The sequence below is a fragment of the Diachasma alloeum genome, unplaced genomic scaffold, assembly GCF_001412515.2.
Source record: "Diachasma alloeum isolate Michigan unplaced genomic scaffold, Dall2.0 Dall_scaffold_00208, whole genome shotgun sequence".
Taxonomy (NCBI): Eukaryota; Metazoa; Arthropoda; class Insecta; order Hymenoptera; family Braconidae; genus Diachasma; species Diachasma alloeum.
In genome coordinates, this window is record NW_021680373.1 from 719,870 (window position 1) to 742,679 (window position 22,810).

The 22,810-nt window shown below is 35.7% G+C and overlaps 1 protein-coding gene and 1 pseudogene across 7 annotated transcripts in view; both read right to left on the reverse strand.

Annotated features, from left to right (window-relative positions):
- Positions 1–2,581: 2,581 nt before the first annotated feature.
- On the reverse strand, positions 2,582–3,787 carry LOC107036251 (annotated as a pseudogene).
- A 928-nt stretch (positions 3,788–4,715) lies between these two features.
- Positions 4,716–22,810, reverse strand: part of LOC107036283 (longitudinals lacking protein) — a 131,114-nt gene continuing 113,019 nt past the window's right edge. The window contains exons 7-8 of one of the 7 annotated variants that reach the window (XM_015254110.2): positions 6,401–6,773; positions 6,159–6,319 (exon numbers count right to left, since the gene is read on the reverse strand). In XM_015254110.2, coding sequence (XP_015109596.1) covers positions 6,433–6,773 — 341 coding nt within the window. In that variant the 3' untranslated portion in view covers positions 6,159–6,319; positions 6,401–6,432. Of the gene's footprint in view, positions 5,345–6,158; positions 6,320–6,400; positions 6,774–9,764; positions 10,073–11,285; positions 11,543–12,530; positions 12,623–12,686; positions 13,411–13,431; positions 14,234–16,448; positions 16,723–22,810 lie in introns of those variants that run through there. The other 6 variants (XR_001460780.2, XM_015254107.2, XM_015254149.2 and 3 more) reach the window with 6 other exon arrangements.

Genomic DNA, 22,810 nt, shown 5'->3' on the forward strand with positions numbered 1-22,810 from the left:
ATGTAAAGGTCGGGGGAATTTGCGTGATTTTATCGGTGAAAATGCCCTTGAGAGTTGTTGATGTTATTGAGAACAAAGGAATTGTGGTCCCTGGTGGATATTACGGTTTTAAATCGACATTTGGTCCTGATGAACTTGATTTTTGATGGAAATAAGGGACAATTAATCTCAATAATCAACAGTGAAGTGGAATTTATGTGAATTTACGCGATTTTGGCGTCGAAAATGCATTCCCAAGTTTTTGAAGGTCGCGAGAACAAAGGAATTTCGGCACTTGATGCTTATTGCGGGTTGCAATAGGCATAGAGACCTAGTGAACACGATTTTTGGTGTTAATAAAGGAGGATTAATGTTATTAATTAACGGTGATGTGAAGTTCGGGGGAATTTGTGTGATTTTTTCGTTGACAATGCCCTTGAGAGTTGTTGATGTTATTGAGAACAAAGGAATTGTGGTCCCTGGTGGATATTACGGTTTTAAATCGACATTTGGTCCTGATGAACTTGATTTTTGATGGAAATAAGGGACAATTAATCTCAATAATCAACAGTGAAGTGGAATTTATGTGAATTTACGCGATTTTGGCGTCGAAAATGCATTCCCAAGTTTTTGAAGGTCGCGAGAACAAAGGAATTTCGGCACTTGATGCTTATTGCGGGTTGCAATAGGCATAGAGACCTAGTGAACACGATTTTTGGTGTTAATAAAGGAGGATTAATGTTATTAATTAACGGTGATGTGAAGTTCGGGGGAATTTGTGTGATTTTTTCGTTGACAATGCCCTTGAGAGTTGTTGATGTTATTGAGAACAAAGGAATTGTGGTCCCTGGTGGATATTACGGTTTTAAATCGACATTTGGTCCTGATGAACATGATTTTTGGTGGTAATAAGTGACAATTAATATTAATAATCAACAGTAAAGTGGAATTTGTGTGAATTTACGCGATTTTATTGTGGAAAATGCACTTGAGAGTGGTTGAGGAGTGAGAGAACAAAGGAATTCTGGCACTTGATGTCCGTTTATGGTTCTAATGGACATCTGGACGTGGTGATGATGATTCTCGAGGTGAATAAGTCGCAATTAATACTATTAATCAATGATGTAGCAGCATTGGCATCAATTTACCCCGTTCGTTCGCTGAGAACCGATTCACCAGTTGTCCAAGGACGAAAAAACAAAGAAATTATGTCCCTTGGAGTAGTTGATCTCATGCTCATGATTTTTTTCCTCGAATAGTCAACAACTGGGGTCATCATTTAATGATTAATTAGAATTTGTGCTCAATAATCCCAATGATTTCGTTAATTCAACTATTCAATTAAACCATTAACGAGTATCAGGGAGTGTATGGAGTTGAATAGGTTCACAAATTGAATAATCACGTGATAATGAATTTTGGCACATGACAAAATATTTAATTATCGCATTGAAATGACTGGAAAATCCACAGCATCAGTTTCACAAAGAAAAAATAAAATAAAATCCAGAATTAGCTCGGATACGGGAAAAAATCCCATTTGTGTGTTTTCTCGTGATCTTGAAGATGATGACGATGTTTGAATCTCCTCTCACACCGATAACACTGAAATTTCGGTCCAACTCCGCACTCCAGCCTGAGGTGCCTCGCCAAATTGCATTTGTGAGTGTAAGATCTGCCACATTTTGGACAGTTAAACATGCCCTCCTCCCTCTGTACGGGATTCTTAACTGAAACATAAATAACCCTTCCCCATGAGTCTCCACCACCACCAGGAGTCAGAGGATGAGAGGACGAGGCCACAAGGCGAATAGGCATGCAGAAAAGTTATCCCAAAGAGAAATATACTTGAAACATCGAGACATGCTGCAACGGTGAGTACTCATTATTTATATGAACGTTTCGTATTTATTTTGAAAATTATACATTTTGTCCGTAACAATCATCAATCAAGTATCCAACATATATATATATATATATATTTCTCGTAATGTATCAGACTGTTCGTTTCCAAAAGACGACTATTGGAATTAGCTCCATTGCCTAGCGCTAGGTACTTATGATAATTAACAAAAAATATTTGTTTATCCTCTTTAGTTTGAGTTTTTGATCAGCCATGAGCTACATCGCATCACAGATATGTGTTAACTTATCTCTTATTTTGTAATAACTAAGTAGAACTGTATATTTGTAGATTTGTGACTCTTTATGAGAGTATGGCACTGCAATTTCAATCGTAATGGCAGTGATTTACACTTAATCATCTCGAAAACATCAAGTAGAAACATCAGAAACGAATATAAACTCTTGATTATTCTTAATCTTTGGAACGCATATGAATTGGATGAACTAGTCTACGTAGAGAGAAAATCTAGAAAAATTGCAGGCAGCTGTATCTTCAACATAGCTGTAATTGTATGTGGATACGTCCATGGTCTTTCCTTCTTTCTCGAAATTCCTAGAAACTCCTTACACTCCCTCGAATTTTCTGGGAACTCCCTGAATTTCTTCGAAATTTCAAGAAACTTCTCGAATTACCTAGAAATGTCTAGAAACTTCTCGAATTACCTAGAAATGTCTAGAATTTTCTAGAGTTCCGATAGATGGCACTGCACATAAGGACCGTTTCCCAAAATGACACCCCACATTAAAACCATAGACGTATCCACATCAAAATTCACATCAATACGAGAAAAATCCAAGAATTTTTTCCTAGCTGCCACTGAGCTTCCATTTTCCTCCCCAAGCCCTGGAATTTTCAAAAAAACTTCTCTCCGTGTAATTTCAATGCGGTAATGATTATGATAATGACGGAATAACAAAGTTAAACGTAGATAAGGCTTAATCGACTATTTTTAATGATAAATGGTTCAACTTTTGCAGAGGGAATATTCGAAAATTTTAATTCGCATGAAGATCATTCCGTGAACTTTGAAATGATACAAATAACATCGGAATTGTTCTGTCTCCCTCTGCATTATTTTTTGTAACAAAAATCGCAGTAAATATTTTCGAGTTCTCATTAAGATTTCTGATGAGTGCGCATATGAAGAACAAGATTATGCTTGTGTTTGGATTTTTTATGACAAATGGGGCACTCAAACTGGGGTTCAACTCCGCACTCAAATCTAATATGTCGATTGAGTGAATGTGGACGACTGTAGGCATTACCACACTTTGGACAGTAATAACTACTCGGTTGTGACGAGCAATTAACTGGATTATCACCAGGACTCTGTCTTGGATTTACCTGTGCATGAAGTCTCTCGTCGTAACCGTAATCATTGATACCAATGTTAGTTTCACCCATCTGATTCTCAGCTACCAAACGCAGGTACATGCTCTGATAGTGATAGAACCAGTCGATAGGACTCACCGATGAACGGGCGTACTCTAGAAAATAAGAAAATGACATTTCACATAAAATTTATCCAACTATTTACCGCAATCCGTGAGTGGTTAGGACAACACAGTAGGACAGACACATTAAACTCATTACTTCGGCTTTTAATTCTTCATCGTTCAACATCAGTTCAACCATTTACCATTCACCATTATTACATCACCAGGGGGATTTAGGAGGGTGAGTGAGAGATGCGATAGAGGTTTGCGTCATTAATCATTGAATTTTATTTTTATTTGTTTTTAAAAAAATTTTACTGTCAATTATTGATAAGAATTGTGGGTGACCAAGTGGTTGCGGAGGTCGTATCTATATTTGAATTTTTTCTTGCACACGTGACACTGAAATCTCTTCTCTTTGTTGCCACACTCGACTCGCTGGTGTCTTCTGAGGCTGTCGGCCCATTTGTACTGTTTGCCGCAGGGGCAGTGGTACTGCAACTGTTTACCTAGGTTGCCTTCACCCCGGGACGATAGTCTACCTTGGCGACATTTAGGAGGGTAGGAGGTGATCTGGAAGAGATCCTCCATGGGATTGGGGTGTCTGTTCTCTGGGAAGCGGAGGGGGTCGTAGAAATCGTACCCTGTGAACAGTGAAATCATTCGGTATTAGAGTGTATTGTCGTGAATGTCTATTGTTAATCAGAAAAAAAGGATGAATGGGGGTCAATTAAGTTGTTGGGAGGGAGAGGAGAATTTGGTTCATTCTAAATGCTTAAAAATGTTTGTTATTTATTGTGTTTTACATCCACGTACGCGAGAAGGTAATTCGTCGTATTTTCTCCTCTTCGTATTACTCCTCTTGTGTACTCCTGACGATGATGCTTCATTTTTTTTCCAATTTTCATGCGACGAAGACGTGCAAACTAACACTTAAATCCCTTCAGGTACAGTGAAAAATCTTTATTGAATCATAGTTACACTTTACAATAAATCAGTCCAATAACTTCGTAGATACGTCTATGCGATGTCTTCCCATGAATGAAACTAAAATAAAAGAAAACTTTTTAATTAAATCTATTCCAGTAAAATTTTTAAAATGTTTGAGAATGAAATTTTTTTTTAGTTTTATTCACAGTGATGTGAAGTGTCTTTACACTTTTCAATCATGATAGTCCTGACTCAATCGAGATGAGAATTCGTTTCATTTAGAATGCTTAGTTATTTCAAAATGTGTTCAGTGTTCTTTACTTGAAAATTAGTTCTTCGTATTTGCTCCTGATGTCTCTTGGGACAATTCCATCATCTTTTGCTCTTCCTCTGTGCTCCAGACGACGATTCTGTTTTCATTTTTCAAATTTCGTGGGGCGAAGATATGTAAACTAGCACTTAAATCTCTTCGAATACAATGAAGTATCTTTATTAAATCATCATTAAACTTTACAATAAATCATTCAAGTCACTCCATAGACAGGTCCATGTAATGCCTTTTGACGATTAAAACTAAAATAAAAATCAAAGTTTCAAATTAAATCTATTCAATCGAAATTGAAAAAAATACGATTAAGAATGAAAATGTTGAAGTAATGTGAAACTAAGCGTTATTCATTGTGAACATCAATTAAATGTTTAATTGTACTGTTTCGGGTTTTGAATATTTCCCCGCAGTGAGTGCAGACGCGTTTTTCGGTCTGCAGGGTTGATGGCGTGCACCAGAATTTCTCGTGTCTCTTCATGTTGCTTATCTGGGTGAAGTGTCTACCGCAGATGCTGCAGTAGACGTATTTTGTCATTGAGCAATTGTTCTTGCGCTTCTTGCGACGTTTGCCACGGCGTGTCTTCAAGTAGCTGATTTCACTGACGTCAGCGTGATAATCCTCGTAGATCTCCTGCTCCTTCTCGGAATCTTCAGAGTCGAATTCAAAGGCCAGTGTGAAGTTCTCCTCTTCGTCCTCCTCTTCACTCTCTGGATAAATCAGCTGAGGCTTCAATTCAAATTTAGGGAATTTCTGCTTTCTTCTACCTGGTTAACAGAAAGAGAAATAGTGTTAGGAGATTGTATTTAATTCAGAGGGCAAGTGAAGCTGAGGATTATGGAGAACATGCGAATGAATTTGTGAAATAGTGAATGAAACGAAGCGGGGTGCAGTTTTAGGCGCATTGAGGGACGCGCGAAGTACATCGGTTCGCATTTTCTAAGGCTTAAATAAGAGGATGTGGAGGTAAAGAGAGGTTTGACTACTTGAGCAGTTGTCAGGGGCTGACGATTTGATACAATCTCTTTATTTGTTTTGAAGATTCAGTATTCCATCAATTTTTTTCACGATTCTTAAATAGATAATATGTACAATAGAGTATTCTCGTTTCGATTTTATGCATAGATTTTTCCTTCGAAGAAGTCTGCAACAAAAAATGGGAAATTAAATTCATGTGCACTAGTGCATTGAGGAAATCAAACTCACGGAAATGGTAGGATGGTGTAGTGAAGGGTGCAAATATCTATCGTTTCTAAAATCTAAGGCTCAATTGACAGAAGATAGAATTATTTAATAAATGCGATATCTTCATTTATTTCGAGAATTTAATATTCCATGAATATTAAATTTTCTCGTGTTCCAATGGCAAAGAAATGATTCCCTTTTTCATCAAATCAAGAAATTCTTCTTCATTCGAAGAAATCTGCAACAAAAATATAAAGTTGAGTTCATAGAATGGTCAACGATCAATTCTAGTAAAAAAAAAGTGCAATTTTTAAAACCTATGGTTCTTCATTTTTAAGACTTAATTAAGAGCACGTGGATGATTATCAATGATCAAATCTCTTTATTTTCCACAAAAATCAATTCTCCATGAATATTTTTTATGACAATTCAATACTCAATACGTCGTAATTGCAAACGAAAAAAATATAGAAAATAAAATTTCGTATCCTGATTATATTTTAGTAGCAAAACCAGCACTCTCATCTAAATCAATAGACTCTCTTCGTTCAAAAAATCTGCAACAGAGAATAAAAAGTTGATTTGAGAAATCGTACAACAAGTGATGCTGTAAGTTATGTGATAATAATCAAACTCACAGAAATAGAAAATATCTGCTTCAAACAGGCACTTATTCCTTCTCTTGTTTGGATTTTCGAAGCAGCGAACGATTGAGTGGCCCCGGCTTCAATGTTCGCCTCTTCTTGCTCTTCTTGTTGTGCTTCATGTGAACGGCTAGCATGTGATTGGCGATGTAGTCGGGACGTAATTTCTTTTTGCAAATTGTACACTCGGTTCTCTCTCCCCCATTGCCACACTGGACAGTGAGCTCAATGTGACGTCGCAGATTGAAGATGGATGTGAATTGTCTTCCACACTGCATGCATTTCAATCGCGATGGTCCTGGCTTAACACTGCGTATGTCTATTATCTTGGGCATCCACTGGATATCGTCATCGTACTGCAACATATCTGATGAATAATATTTATTAGTACCAGAATTATACTATTCATCAGTTTTCCTTAATACTAAACAACTTTAAACAAATTGAACGGATAGTTTAATTTGTGAATTCAATGGAGAGTTGCGACAGTCAAATTTCATGAGCATAGCGACAGTAGTAATGAAAGAAAATGAAAGAGGATGAGTTATCAAACAAATACAACAGCTTCACGCTTCATCAATGTTTATTCAATACGAAATAAGGTTTTGTGACAAAAAAATGTTGAAAATTTTGGCAGATTCAACCTCCTAAATAAATGGTAATAATTGTAATGAGTTGAAAGGAATGAGAGGTAGTTTTATTCTCTGTTCTTCGCGAGAGGGCCGGAAAATCGCCGCTGGCAAGCGACGATGTGTGCATTCAACACAAATTTGTGCCTGAATCGCCGTCTGCATAGAGGACAAACTTCGCAGGGAACGACACCACACTCGAGTCGTTTGTGACGACTCAGTGAGGTCCTTGCTCTGTACGCTTTTCCACATCTCGAGCACTCGTACATACCCTGCTCCTCTGTAGGCTCTGTTGACAAGCTTGTCTTTGTACTTGTCGGGTATCGAGTTAAAATAGGGGCTTTTCGCGCTACAGCCAGAATAACTTGTCTTCCATCGGCTGTCTTTAACACTCGCACATCTGAAATTATGATTCAATAGTTAGTACTATTTTTTGAGAGGAATTTTGTCGAAGGAACTAAGAAAAATGCATGCGAACTTTCAGAGAAATGACAAAGAAGCCGCAATTTTTCGGGGAGAATGATTGAATTAAAGCACGCGAAGAAGCCCTAGTCCCGATTAATCAGATTAAATGACTTTATTTCACGTGAAATTCATCTCATACATCAAATGGAATGTGCAAATTGAAGACAGTTAGATCGGATCTAATTGTCGATGTTTATAACTACGAGTGTTTTCTCTTTCGTTTGCAACAGCTCATGTGATTAGTCAATTTGAATTTGTGACTGAATTTTTTGCCACAGTAATCACAGCTCTGTCTTGGTTCAACTCCACACTCTAATCTCAGGTGTCTTCGCAATGATGTCTCCAATTGATATCCCTTGCCACACCTGTAGCACTTGTGGATGACTGATTTTCGGAGCTTGAGATTTTCAATTCTCTTCACCATCAGTCTCGGCCCTGAAACTGTACAAATATATTCGTTACCACAAGTGTCAGAATTAGTTCAATTGTTATAAAAAAAAAATTGTGCACGACTAAAATGCAGGAAGAGAGGTGACATGAGACGTGAAAGAATCTGAGTTACACGGAACACACAATCATCTTCATTTTTTTTTTAATTAATAGTTATATTCATCGCTGGAACTCTGGGGAAATCTAGCGATATCTACAGGCGTTTTGCAGGGGATATCGGTAGCGATGCTTAGGCTTGAATTTCTTCCCGCAATAGGGGCACAATTTCAATTCGCACATGACTGTAGAGGAGACAATATGTACAATAGAGTATTCTCTTCTCAATTCGGTGGATAGATTTTCGTTCGAAAAAATCTGCAACAAAAATTATGAAATTAAATTCGTAGCGTGAATATCCAGCAATCCTAGGGCATTGCAAAAATAAAACTCACGGATGTGGCAGGATAGTGTAGTGCAGGGCGCAGGAGTCTATATTTTTTTAATTGTAAGGCTCTATTGACAGGAGACGGAATTATTTAGTCAATTTGATACCTTCATTTATCTCGATAATTTAATACCCCATGAATATCAAATTCTCTCACAATATTTTAAGGATATCCAAGTGCTCTAGCTATTTTTTCTCCAGTGAAATGGTCTTCGAATTTTGTAGTTGAAAATCAGAGCTTTCATTTGGGTCTGAATTTGAATCTCGATATTGAATAATTAGAAAAGTGTTTAAAAATCTGAAAAAAATTGGAAAGTTTACTTTTGGAGATAGATTGAAAGAATAAATAAAAAATGGCAATTTTTGATATTTATGAGCATTTTCTATTAATAATTTATAAACAATCAATTTTCAACTATAAAAATGAAACAAAAATTCTTCGGAATAGTAACAAATATACTCATATTCAGAATTTTACCAAAAATCGATTTTCATGCTTAAAAAAATGAACTTTCCGAGGTTTAAACAATCTCAATTATTCATTTATAAACAACGACTGTTGAAAAAAATGATAATTCTGTGCAAAATTTAATTTGATTGACAAATTTTATAATTGAAAATGGTTGAATCTATAATGTGGTCTGTACCAAACTGTAAACGACACTTGGATATCCTCAATAACAAATAAATGGTTCTCTTCTTCATCTCATCGAAATTTAATTTAGTTCTAATCCATCTGCAACAGAAAATGTAAAATTGAGTTCATCGAATGAATAACGATCAGTCCTAGTACAAAAAGCAGTTGTTCAAAACTATTGTTTTCGAATGTCAAGACTTAATTGAGAGGACATGGGTAATTATCACGGATCAAATCTCTTTATTTTCCTCAAAAATTCAATAATCCTCGAATATTTTTCATAACAATCCAACACTTAATGCCTCGGCCCTGAAATCTTACAAACATAATCGTTACTTCAGTGTTAGAATCAGTCCACTCGCTCCAAAAAAAAAATGAGATTTGAAAGGATCGCGCTATCATCTTCATTTATTTTTATTAAACATGACATTGTCCGTTGGTAGTCTGGGAGAATCTAGCGATATTTACAGGCGTGTTGCATGTGATATCGGTAACGATGCTTGTGCTTGAATTTCTTCCCACAATAGGGGCACTCAAACGTCGGATCTTTTCCACACTCAATTCGCACATGATTGTAGAGCGATGATTCACGCACATAGCGCCTGCCACACTGCTTGCAGCTCCACTTCTTGAGTGGAAACACTGAAAAATGAATGAAAACGAGACAAATTGTTACTTTCGTTCATGATAAATGAGTCATTCTGTTACAACTAATTCCATAATGATGGTAATGCGAGAATAATTACAGGAGAGTAGAGAATTACGATTTTATTAGTGTTGATTATATACACGAAACGAGAAAAAAATATATTAATGAAGGAATAATTTTCACTGATAGAACCAATTCTTGCTGTCGACAACTTCACCAACGATATTATCCAACTTGTGGACAGTTTTCAAATGCTTCACAAGATGATGTTTACGTTGAAATCTTTTTCCACAGGATTCACAGGGAAACTGTCGTCCCTTACCACAGAACATCTTGTGATTCCACATTGTCTTCTTATTAGTGTAAATTTTTCCACAATTGTTGCATGGATATACAGCAGCTGCCAGAAATTCTGAAACATATAACAAATGCACTCTGGTCAGAGCATATTTAAACTCAATAGTTTCACAATTTGTTCAATAAATTATCCTAGATCATGCGGGCTTTGAATAATCCGGGTGAAACAATGAAAAATATTCATTGAAAAAATGTATATTTGATCATTAATCTTGTATAATCCTATCAATTGTACAAATAATATTCAAGCTTTTCGATTTAATCTAGTTATTGTAGCATGATGTGACATTGTTCGAAAATGGGCGAGAAGATTGTGCTTGTGTTTAAATTTTTTAGCACAAGGACGACAGGAAAATTGGGGCTCCTTGCCGCACTCAGCTCGCAAATGCAGCTGCAGTGATTGCCTCCATTTGTAGATTTTTCCACATCTATGACACGGATACACATTTTTTCTTGGATATATCGTGGGACGATAATTTCCTGAAAACAGACAACACCGCGCATTGTCCAATTAGTGAAATTTCATATCATTTTAATAAAAAATGAGTGAGAGAATGGTAAAAAGATAATCTTCCAAGCAGTGTGTTAATTTTTTTTTTCGAAGCAAAATAGTAATTGAAGCATAGTTATGCGTTCCATCCAGTAATGTACATTCTTTATTCTCAATGAATTTCATCTGTAAAAAATTATATCTATAAAATTAAATTGCACAATTTAATTATTCATGTTAAAAGTCCGTGGACACGTCGATTGTGTTGAAAGAGATTGGATTTTTGCTTGAAGCCTTTGTTGCATAGGTAGCATATGTATTGGGGTATTTTTCCACATTCGTATTTGAGGTGACGATTCAGGGTTGATTTGTGGAGGTAGTGTCTCCCACAGTTGGGACAGTAATTCACTGGAGAGAAGTCACCAGCATCTGAAAATAAAAAAATCATCAGACGTTAATACCGAGTTAATAACATAGGGTTGTGAGTACCAGTTTAAGCCTAGAAATTATATTCAAATTTTTCAGAGATATTTTTCCTGTGGATTAATTACTCTAGGTGATTATTATCGCCTCCATTAATTACGTTACAAGTACTTCAACTCGATGTCTCTTGAAAAATATCCTCATCATTCATCCACTGCAGACACTATAATTTTCCCATTGTCATGAAGAAGAGAGATCAAACAGGATTGTTTTTATTCTCATGGCTTCTTTTATTGTCTATACTCTCCATAACAATTATCATCTCACAAGTTCATTGGTAATAAAAAAAAAAGCATCTATCGAAAGTGAATCAGCGACTGATTTTCTTTCCATTAGACCCCGTAAATTTGTGGACATTCTGCATGTGTTTGTTCAACACCCACTTGTGACGAATTTTGATACCACAGAGGGGACAGCTATGCTGGGGAGCTTTTCCACACTCTTCTTTCTCGTGTCTCACCAGAGACTGTGCCCACCTGTACTCCTTGCCGCATTTTCGACAAAAGTGACGGCCCAGTCTCTTGTAATAGTCGTCGAAGATTGTGCAAGGACCTGGAAGAAGAAACATGAGATGTAGGAGTTGTGGATGAATGATTTTTTTTTTCAATTACATGATGACTACAAATGTGTGACAATTAATTGATTAGTTTTCTTGCATTTAAATTTCATTTTCTGGGGATTATTCAAAGCTTGTAAAATTGAAAATTAGGAATACTCTTTCCTTCTTCTCGTTTCTGAAACATAAGAGACACAAAATCTTCGTCAAAAATTATTCTACAACGATAGAATACTCGGTTTATCAATAAAAATCACGGAATAATTGAATAAAACTTTTATTAACTATCGTGATAATCGGTGATCGCTGAGATTATCAATATCATTGTCAGTGGTATGTATGGTGAATAGTTACAACGTGTTTCTCACAATCGTATCTCTTTTCAAATCCCTGTTTACAAATGTGACACGAGAACATGGGCTGTTTTCCACAGCCACCTCTCAAGTGTCTTCTTAGTGAGTCTGACCATGTGTATTGTCTTCCACAAATGTGACATCTGAACGGATTTTCATAATTGACACGACGCGTTGAACAGGCACTTCGTGGATAATCATCTGAAACAAAAACAATAATGTATTAATATCATACCTTAATCAGTAATTCAACAAGAATATCTGCAAAAAATTGATGATTCACGGACATGAGGGACAGAGAAGATGGTTATACAGTAGTAAATTTCATTCTAATGGCACAGTTAACTGTTTTTATTAACATGTAGAAAAACTATAATTACATCTATTAACTTTTGAAGCTCGTACAGGATTATCAATCCTCGTTTTAACATTATTATCCATTTTGATTAATGTGAAGGCCCGGAATTATTATGCGCTTGTACGTTGATATTCACATATTGAATGTATGAACTTTCCAAACGTGACGTTGAAAATTGGAACGCTGGGCAAAGGCCTTCTGACAGAAACGACAGATATACTGGGGCAGTACCCCGCACTCCTCTCGCAGATGACGATTTAGGGTGCTTTTATTCCTATACGATCTCTCGCAGTTTGGACAGGGAAAGGGTTTAGTACACTCCGAGCTCCTGACATCCTGACGAGAGGAACTCCTCGATTGATTATCTGAAAGCACACGCATACAATTGTCATTATTGCATAAAATTTATTTTGTGTGCTTTCTACATACTTGCGTCTGTCTGTGGGAAACATGCTTTATTCAGGTTGATGATTTTTCAATTGAAGGATAATCTTCATGAATGATTTGGTGGTTGATTCAAAGGATTATTCATTGTGGCATCTCCATTTGAAGTATTACTTTTATTTCATTGAACAACAAAGGCGCGAATGTCAATATTCAGTTTCAACTATTACGGCTCGGTCATTGTGAACATTAAACGATTTATAAAAAAAAAAGGATCATTTTTTGTGGCACGACTGAGGCGAGGTACACTTATATAGCTTGAATACTGTTGAACGTGAACTCTTATTTTTTAACACAATTTCAGCTGTTTAGGCAATGTCATACTCATTTTTTTCTGTTTTTGATTTGTTTTTTTGTTCAATTTTTTAAATTTTTTTCATTTTTTTTCGCGTTTTTGGATTGTTTTTTTAAATGAATAATTTGAATTTATCTATGAAACTATTTGAGCATCTTCATCATGGTGGTTGAGCGAAGAGGTGTGCATGGATGGTGGCGTTGTGTCGACGAAAATTGGCCTTCTGTTTGAATCCCTTCTCGCAGATACTGCAGATGTACTGGGGTGGTTTTCCACACTCATCGTGAAGATGACGCTTCAAGCTCCCCTTGCTTTTATACGTCCTACCACACTTGTGGCAGGGAAATGGATTAGGCGTCACGTTGTATACACGATCTGTCCGAACAACCGGATAATGCATCCTTTGACCGTTTCCTGAAACCGCGATACAAAGTAGCCACGATTACCGACGCGTTGTACAATATTTTGATAGAATTTTTGTTTTTTGTTGGGTTTTGCGATCACAAAAATACAAGCAACAAGGACAATATTTTCGTTTTCTATCTTGAAGAAGATCTTCCATGCTGATGAACGACACCATCACTGCCTCTAACGTCAGACAACAGAAACATACAATAATTTTTCGTAATAAACATTAAACATTAATGAGCAAATGGAATGTTTACCCACGTGATAAATGAGTTTTTATTCTTAATGTTAAATTTTCATTCGTGCTTCTACCCGGAACCACAGAAGGCAACAATAAGATATTTCTCTTAGTGGTTACAATATAGAAACATTTTTTTGTTTAAACCACGTTTTATGCAAAATATTATGCAAAGAGGAGTCAGTCTATAGAAAGCCCCGCATTGAAAATTATTTTCAATGACTGACTCGTGCTTTCTTTTTTATTCTCTTTATTATTGATTTTTTTTTTTCATTTATTTTTAATCAATCGTTCAGTATTTTTTGAGAAACTGAATGCTCTCTGCCATTGAATTCCTCTCAATTTTAGAATCATTTAACTGAGAGAGTTCAATGCGATGGATGCTCTTGCAGTGGCGCTGCAAGTTGGACCTCTGGGTTGAGGCCTTGTTGCAAATTGGACAAATGAACTGTGGCTTTTTGTAGCACTCATATCTCAGATGTCGTCTCAATGTGTCTTTTCGTGTGTATGATTTTCCACACAAATGGCAGGAGAAGGGTCGCCACATTGGCTTTGTACGGTTGTTGTGGATTTTAACACCACTGCTGCTTCCTGAAAACAAAATCATTACCACAGTTAGATTTATTTTTCACACATTTTTATTCGTCATTTTTTTTTTTTTTTTGGTTGGGATGAGCATCATTCGTGATTAGTAGCGATTGTTGATGTTGTTAGTCACTAGAGAATCAATTGAAACATTTAAATCTCAAGGTGAATTTGGAAGTAAAATCAAGCTGCTGAGAGTAAATGATATGCCCTCTGCAATCTCTCATCATTCAGTTTAAACCCGATTAATCATACCTGCGTTGTTAGGTAAATACGATTAATATGATTTCGTTGTGAATGCCGTAGTGGGAATGTCCCAAGCAATGGTTAGATATGCGACGATATGTTTCGATGTCTTTCAATGCCCCACAGTGTACAAATAATATCTACACTTGAGTGAGTTAATCGAAGTCACTATTTACCTCATTGTCACATGGAATTCAACGATCTTCGGGCGCAAATCTTCAAATGATTGCTTCTCGATAATATCAGAGTCAACTATTCATTTTTAATGAAAAATAATGAAAGCACAGAGTCAGTTTAAATTAATCAGCATGAAAATAGCGCAAAATAATACGAAATGAATTGAAGGAAAAATATCATATTAAATTGTTTTTTAATTCAATGATGCACAAATGTTCGATAGATCTTCAGGTCGTCAGGCGAAATCTTCATTGATGATTATTTTGAATTATATAATCAGCATTCAATCTTCTGTGTTGTTTGACATGATGTTGGGTACGTAAGTGCCTTTGGAGACTGCATTTTTGTTTAAATTCACGTCCACAAAATGTACAGTTGTACTGAGGCAATTTGCCACACTCTTCACGAAGATGTCTTCCGAGTGATGCCTTCCACATGTATGATTTGCCGCACATGTGACAGTTGAAGGGGGGTTTATCACCGGACAGCCACCTGACGTCACTCTCGGCTCCTCTCTCACATGAATATTCAGCAACTGAAACCCAATGGACTGTGTGAGTGAATTATTTGAGCTAGAGGAGAAGTACCTAAATGATTTTTCATTAGTCTCAAATGGGTAATTTCAAATGCTCAGCCAAGATCATTCTCAATGCTCTAAACACAGACGATAATTATTCTATAATTCATCCAAAAGGTTCTCAAACGAACAAACGATCAGGATTTGGAGATAATTCCTGAGTTGATGGTCTTTTTTTTATTCGGGCATGCTTGAATCCGTGTATCCAGATATTCTGGAATAAAAAAGAGGGGAATTGTTAGTGAATGATCTTCATAATACTCAGATACGTACATCCCACTCGAGTCCACATGACTGACTGAGAAGGTGATGTCCAGACATTCACATTATTTCATGAATGAATCTTTCTCTGTTTCGTCCAGGCCTCGATAAATCTTCTGTCTTCAGGAATTCTAAAATAAAAAATACGAAAATTGTTAGTAAATGATCCTCAAAACACGCAGACACGTACATCCAGGTCGAATCGACACGAATAATCATGAAGACGATGATTGTATTCACTCAGTAAAGATTTCATTCAAATGATTCTTGATTTTATTCGAAGAATCCTTCTGACAAAACTGACAATCACGATTCCCATTGCTCTGTCAATAATTCACAATTGAATCTTGTTCATTTGCCCCGATATGCTTCTAAAAATAGAGAATACAAAAATTAGAGATAAGCCTCGAAAAATCCACATGCATAACATCCTGTCAAAAAAATTGTATTTTTATTTTGAAAAATGTCAGGGCGGGTGTCAACAAAACACACACTGAATATTCAAAACAATTTATTAATTATTGACTCATCAAACGATCTAAAATCCCAAATTACAACAGTGCCCTCAATCCCGGACACGAATTCTTGAGATGAATTTGCATATGATGTCGATGTTTAAACAATTTCGGACAATTTGGACAAGGTATGCTCGGTAATTTGCCACACTCAACTCGCTGATGCTTCTGCAGTGATTCCCTCCACATATACGACTTTCCACATATATTACAAATGAATGGCTTTTTCACAGGAGCTCTGTAATGACGATTTACCCAGGATAAGTCCATGTAAGCTCCTGAAACGAGAAGAATACTCGTTGAATTGATCCCCCACCACAATTATTAACCACTAATGATAGTCAATCAAGACAAAAAAATGAATAAAACCGTGTGGTTATTCAAAACTTTATTCATCCGATTGATAATGGACGATGAAATCATCATCAACTGACTAAAATCTACCAGATGACAGTTTCATTATTAATCTCGTAAATATCATTTTTGCGCATTTTTTGAGCATGTTTTTTTCAAATGCGATAGCACATGGTGACGATGTTTAAACAGCCTGTAACACTTTGGACATGAGAATAGAGGAAGTGTTCCACACTCGTAACGCCTGTGTCTCTCTAAACTTCCTTTGATCATATATCGTTTTCCGCATTCGCATACGAATTTTCCCCTCGGCATTTTTGTTCTCTTCCTTCTCGGACCATACGGACCAATTGTGTACTCAATACCTGAAACAAAAAAATATGAAAGTATTAGAATTAATCAGCGAAATGTCTGCTCAATATCCACTGGAAGTAATTATTTACAAAGTGCCCCCGATACAAATGCTGAACAAAAAAAAACATTTTCATCAAAGAGAACGCAATGGGTGGATTTATTCATAAATGTTGTACATTCCAAGTCGTTAGTCCCAAGAAAATAAAGCGTGATTCAATTAGACAGCTTTACAATTAGTTTTGATGTGAATTAACCAGAGGGAGAGTTTGTGCGTATTATAATCGCATTTTGAGCAGCGATAATTGTAACCGCACTCGTCTCGCTGGTGACACAACAGCGAAAAATTGTACTTGAATCTCCTTCCACAGCAGCATATCAGGCGATCTGCAACAGAAATAATAAATATTAGTGAAAATAATGATAAAAAAAAATTAGTGAAAATAATTGCAATTGTCTCTTCACAATCTTAATGCAGTTCACCTGCAACATAAAATAGGACAATTAGCGGTGGGAATAAACAGAAAATCATCGAATTAAATTTATTTCCTTTTATTTCTAGTCTCCCTGCTACCACATAGGTCACAACTGCTATCAGTGACAAATTAAATAATCAAATGAAAACCGTAACCATAAAGAATCTGCTGTACGTAACTTGTGTTTCAGTCCCACATATAGATATATATTTATAATTCTTTTTATACAATGAACAATTGTGTGCCCTCCTTCAAAATTCTAATAATCATCACCAAATACTCCACCACCTAGACACCATTTCACCTAAATGAATTACCAAAAAATTTCACAGGGATATTTCTTCTTTTTTCCTCAATTAATTGAGGGAACTCTTACTCACTAATTATTATCTCGATCTCCTTACAGTCTAATTTTGTTTTACGCGTTCTTCATCAATTTGTCCTCCCGTTTTAATTTTTTTTTTTCAATAATAACGTAAACGTTATGTACATTTCTCTCATGGAAATATTACAATTCGTGTGTATAATATATTTATTCCTCCTCTGTATGCATCACTACTAAATGTTGACTTAAAAATAATTCTTCATAGGCAACTCGTGTCGACATCTAAAAGGCTGACACGATGACTCGAGTATCCCATAAACGTACTAATTATTTGTTTCATTATTTTGTTTCTTTTGGCATTTAACTTTAGTCGTATCATCTTCCTATTGGCACATAAACAAATAATCCCTCAAATGTAATAATCGAATATGAAAAAACAATTAACATCCGGTGCGTTATTTCTTCTCGTGTGTGTTTTATTATCAGTCTTTGCACTGCATTTTGATTTTTATTATCTTAATTTTATGAATAAACAGACAATTCTGCTTTTGATTCTCTCACTTTTGGGTTACTTTTTTGTTTTTCTTCATTTGTGGAAAGTTGGAAGACGTTCTAGACGCTTTTGGGTTAGACTTTGAGTCGAAATGGTGGAAGATTTGCGGAGGAAAAATATTATTGAATAGAGATAATTAATTTCGACTCGATACACCGCACGAGACTCTTCGCACAATAAATTCATCGTTTGGCACTGGGAAATTTTAGGAAGAACGAGGTTTTCTACGATTAAATCATTAGACGAGTGATTAATTAGTGGGAAATTTTCTACTCATCGGGGAGGAAGCAATGTGAAAAGATAGACCAAGATGTGGATTAGGTATTGAAACTTGCGTGAATACAGAGACATGTCGATTGAACGTTCAGAGGAAGATACAGCGGAAGAATTATCAAATCAATAGCCATTCAAAGTTTGTACGTCTACGAGCGTAAATACGAGATATAGGCGTGAATAACATTATTAATTATTCATCAATGTTCAGGTTCTACTCTTTGGCTAGTTCATTAATTTTTATTAATTTTTTGACTAGAATGGATTTTAGTTCTTTGGTCCTCTATCAAGGAGATTCAATAGGTTTTCGCAGATCACGAAAGAGTAATTTTCCACGGGGAAGCTTATTATGTCATGTTGTGACTAGCCAAAGTATTTCAAAGAGAGTTACGTATCTAATGATAAATCGCAGTGAATATAGCCTTATTTGATCTTTAAGAACCACTAGATATATTAGATAGTTGTTATATATATAATATATACTTGTTTTCATTTTTATGGTAATTTCTATCCTCATATTTTCTAATTTCAACGACTAGATTCCAATAATCATTGGAATTTTACATGGCAATTTGGTTTGTTTAATTTTTCAACTAGTGGATTTCTTGGGGGGGTAAAGCAAACTAGTCATTTAACTACGGAAAAATCCGAGCGAAGGGCTAGAAATTCTACGTTTTATGACTGACTATTTCTTCGGCATTGTTAAATTCATTTTAAACTACAGTGTTGTAGTTGTGGATTAAACACCTTGGATATTCTTATTCAATAGTAATATTTCTTCGTTGCTTCGAGAAAACTTTTTCATACGGTTAATTAAATTCGGAAATCTTCATCAATTTTTTTTTCTCTCTCTCTCTCTCTCTCGCTCTTCACTACGTAGTCTACTCACTCAAATTCTACTGTTGAGTCATATTATTTGGTTATCCTCATAGTTCATTATAATTTCTATAAAAATAATTGGGCGCTTCAGCAATAACGAATACCGAGAGATCCCCATTTCTATTTATTCCAGAATTATAAATTCCACTCTTGAGATTTGACACTGGGACCTCCTCATATCGTCCAAATCTTCAACAACGTGAATTCTTATAATTAGTTCTATCAACTCCTCACATCTGATTTTTAATCTATGGATTATAGTTCAATGGTACCCAACAATTTCTATTAATGTCGTATTGACATTTGATACATCTCTCCGTCAATTAAATTTGTTCACAAAATTCACTCGTACGAGCCGAGCAATACGTATCTAAACTCTTACTCTAACTCATGTGATTCATCAGTTAAATAATAAAGCGAGAAAATAAGTGAAGCAAAAGATTTTGGTGTTCCTCATACAATATTGTCATGGATGTCTCCCTGCTTTGGCACTATGCCTCGAATAAAGACAAATTTATTCGTATATTATCGCAAAAGTAAAAATTTTTCAGTCGATTTATGGCACGAATGTTCAACGAGTGACTATCACTCTGACTGCGATCTAGGCGCGATTAATTGTAATTTCATGGGATTAGTTGAGATAAATTAAGGGTTAATTTAAAGGAAAGCTCTTCTTTGGCACTTTGTCGATTTTTTCACAGGGATAAATTTTGTCTTTGAATTGAGAATGCACTAGTTCTGATTTGAAGACATTGTAGATTGATCCTGTTTAAAAACATGAGAAAAAAAGGCATATAGGAAAATTTCACTCCAATAATTCTCAGAAACAAGAAACTATTACATAATTTGTCTAATATCTCGAGAATTATTGCACTGAAATTATTTTTGTTTCATCAACTCTTCATGTTATTGTTCTCAAACAGGAGAAATTCCCAATTCATGTGCAAAATCATGAAATCAAGTCAAAGTCAGTTTCCCATGAAATTTTCATCACCAGCAATGAAAAAACTTTATGCAAACCCCAATTGTCCTCAAATTCACAATTGAATTCTCGTTCACGTGCATTTCTCACAATTCAATCGATAAAAAATCCTCTGTAATTCTGTCGGCAAATAAAACTGTCCGTTGGACAGTTGAACGATTCACCAATATTCAGTGTATTCAGGCCTGCTGATTAACGGGAGTCGATTGCGACTTAGCCAGGACGTGACGATGATTAATATGCGCTTTGAGATTCCTCTCGTACTTTGAACTGAAGGCGCAGTGTGGACAACTAAATGACGGTGCCTTACCGCATTCGTATAGGAGATGTCTCTTCAATATGTAGGCATTCTTGTATGATTTACCGCAGCGCGAGCAATCGTGGCGTCTGTCGTGGGCTGAAATAGTCAATGGACGATTGTTATTACGACTGACATGACGAGTTGGTAGATGAAGTCGTGGACGTCGTTGTGGTGCCAGTGGTGCTGGCACATCCACAAGGCTGTTGTTGCGACGCCTAGAGCCATCGGAATTCCAATTGATGCTTGCGAAGAAGCCTGCAATCGATAAACCCAAGTACACATGTTAGTACTGTGGATATATTGGTAATTGCGGTAATTCACTAGGGTATTTTTCTTTAACTCTTTTAATTGATCATCGACGGCGCGGGCCATGCCAAACAATCAAGTCTCAAGCTACAACAACGAGCAAATGGGGATGATTCTGGAGGTATGCTATGAAGGATGCGAATGATTTCCTCATGTCATGGACAACATTTATGATTTTGGTGAGGGCATAATGATCCTTACTCTATTCTTGGTCCTTCCTCTTCTATCTTCTTCGGTTTGTCATGGAGAACCTGAAACTCAAAGGCGAAAAAGTTTAGTGCACTGTCTTTTGAAGAAAAAAAAATCCTGACACTCGATGCCTCTTCCATTCTCTTCTCTCTTCGCTGTTGCTCATGTGTCCCTACGATGCCCTGAAAAAAATAAGCAGAAGAATTAGTATGCGGAAGTGGGAGACGCATAGGAACACTCAATTTCAACTGATAATTCACCCCAATTCTCGTCACCTGGAAATTAAAATGACACATGGGCGCTATTTCATAATGAGGAATAACGGGGTTTTTTTTTTGTCTTTCTAGACTTTATTTTGCTCTAATTCGAATACAAGGCTTTCTACAAATTGACAAATTAAAGAGAAGTAATAAAAAGACTCAAGCACTTTTTTTTTCTTTTTGGAATGTTCGATAGATCTCGAAACGATACGTCTTAAAGGAAAATCGTTAATATTATGGATAAATATTTGCATCGAAGACTCGTTAAAACGAAATTACGATTGAACATATCGTACAAAAAAAAGAGGATTCAAGCAAGCTATCGTTTCTCGGAGAATAAAAAAAAACATGCCAATATATAATTGAAGCAATTAATTACGATCAACACATTTTCAGTGTTCAACGTCTCGAGTTATAAAATAAGTGATTGTTGTTCTGAGTATACTCATAATTTCGGTACAAACTTTGTGGCGTTGGTTTCGGTTGTTTTTCTTGCAAAGAAAAAAACAGAAGCAAAAATAAAAGTAATCTAGAAAGATTATGATTATGTTATACTCGTTAATAATGTTTGTTTTTTTTTTCTCTAAATAATATTAATTATAAAATGGAGACAAAAAAAATAATAATCGTTCGTTGGCAAATACATGGCGAAAGAATTATGATTACGAGTTACTCTTTTTTTTTTTTCATTTTCTTGTTTCTTCTTATCGTTTGTGTCTGTGTTGTATTTTTCTTCGTGAGGCGCTGAGCGGAGGTTTCTTTCATTTTTTTTCAATATATTTCGAGTCATTTCTGTGTGTCTTCTGTACAAATGGAGGATAAATTGTTTCTTGTACTTAATGTATCGTGCTTATTAACTGTGCAGCTACAAATATGTCGTTTAAAATTTACTTTCTCCCTTATAATTACCTTACAGTGATAAAATCATACATAAACGACACTTTTGAGCCCTCAGAAATCACTATAATCACTAACAATGATTGTACTGATAATGTTGAACGAGGAAGTTGTCGAGAAACGTAGACATTAGAGAGTAATTGAAGCACAGGAAATAAATAAATCATCGAAATGATACAGGAATCACATTGCGGTGTGAGGTGGGACGTGGGAGGGGGTCTGAGTAAGAGAAGAGGCTAATGTTTGAGAAGGATAATTCATAAGTCGTAATTATAAAAATAAAGTTACAATAAAAATAATAGTAGGGGCAGTGCAGAGAGAAGATAAAATGTGAAATAAAGAAACACCATTGAGAATTACCATTGGCAGTATAGCGAGATTACGGGTCTTCAGCGTAAATAAATAATTTATAAAAAAAATATATATCACTGGTCTCGAGATGTGCACCGAGTGTTGATAAATAGGGGCAATTTGAAAGCTATATCAGTAGTTTTTTCACAATAATACCCAGAGCCAGATCTATGATATCTAGTGTTCTTATTCATACGAGTGCAAAATTTATCAATCAGCCACTGGTCCATTTGATACTTTGTGCCACACAATAAATAACAAGATATTGGAAAAAAATTTTTTCTTTTTTTTTTTTCATTTATAAGTGAAG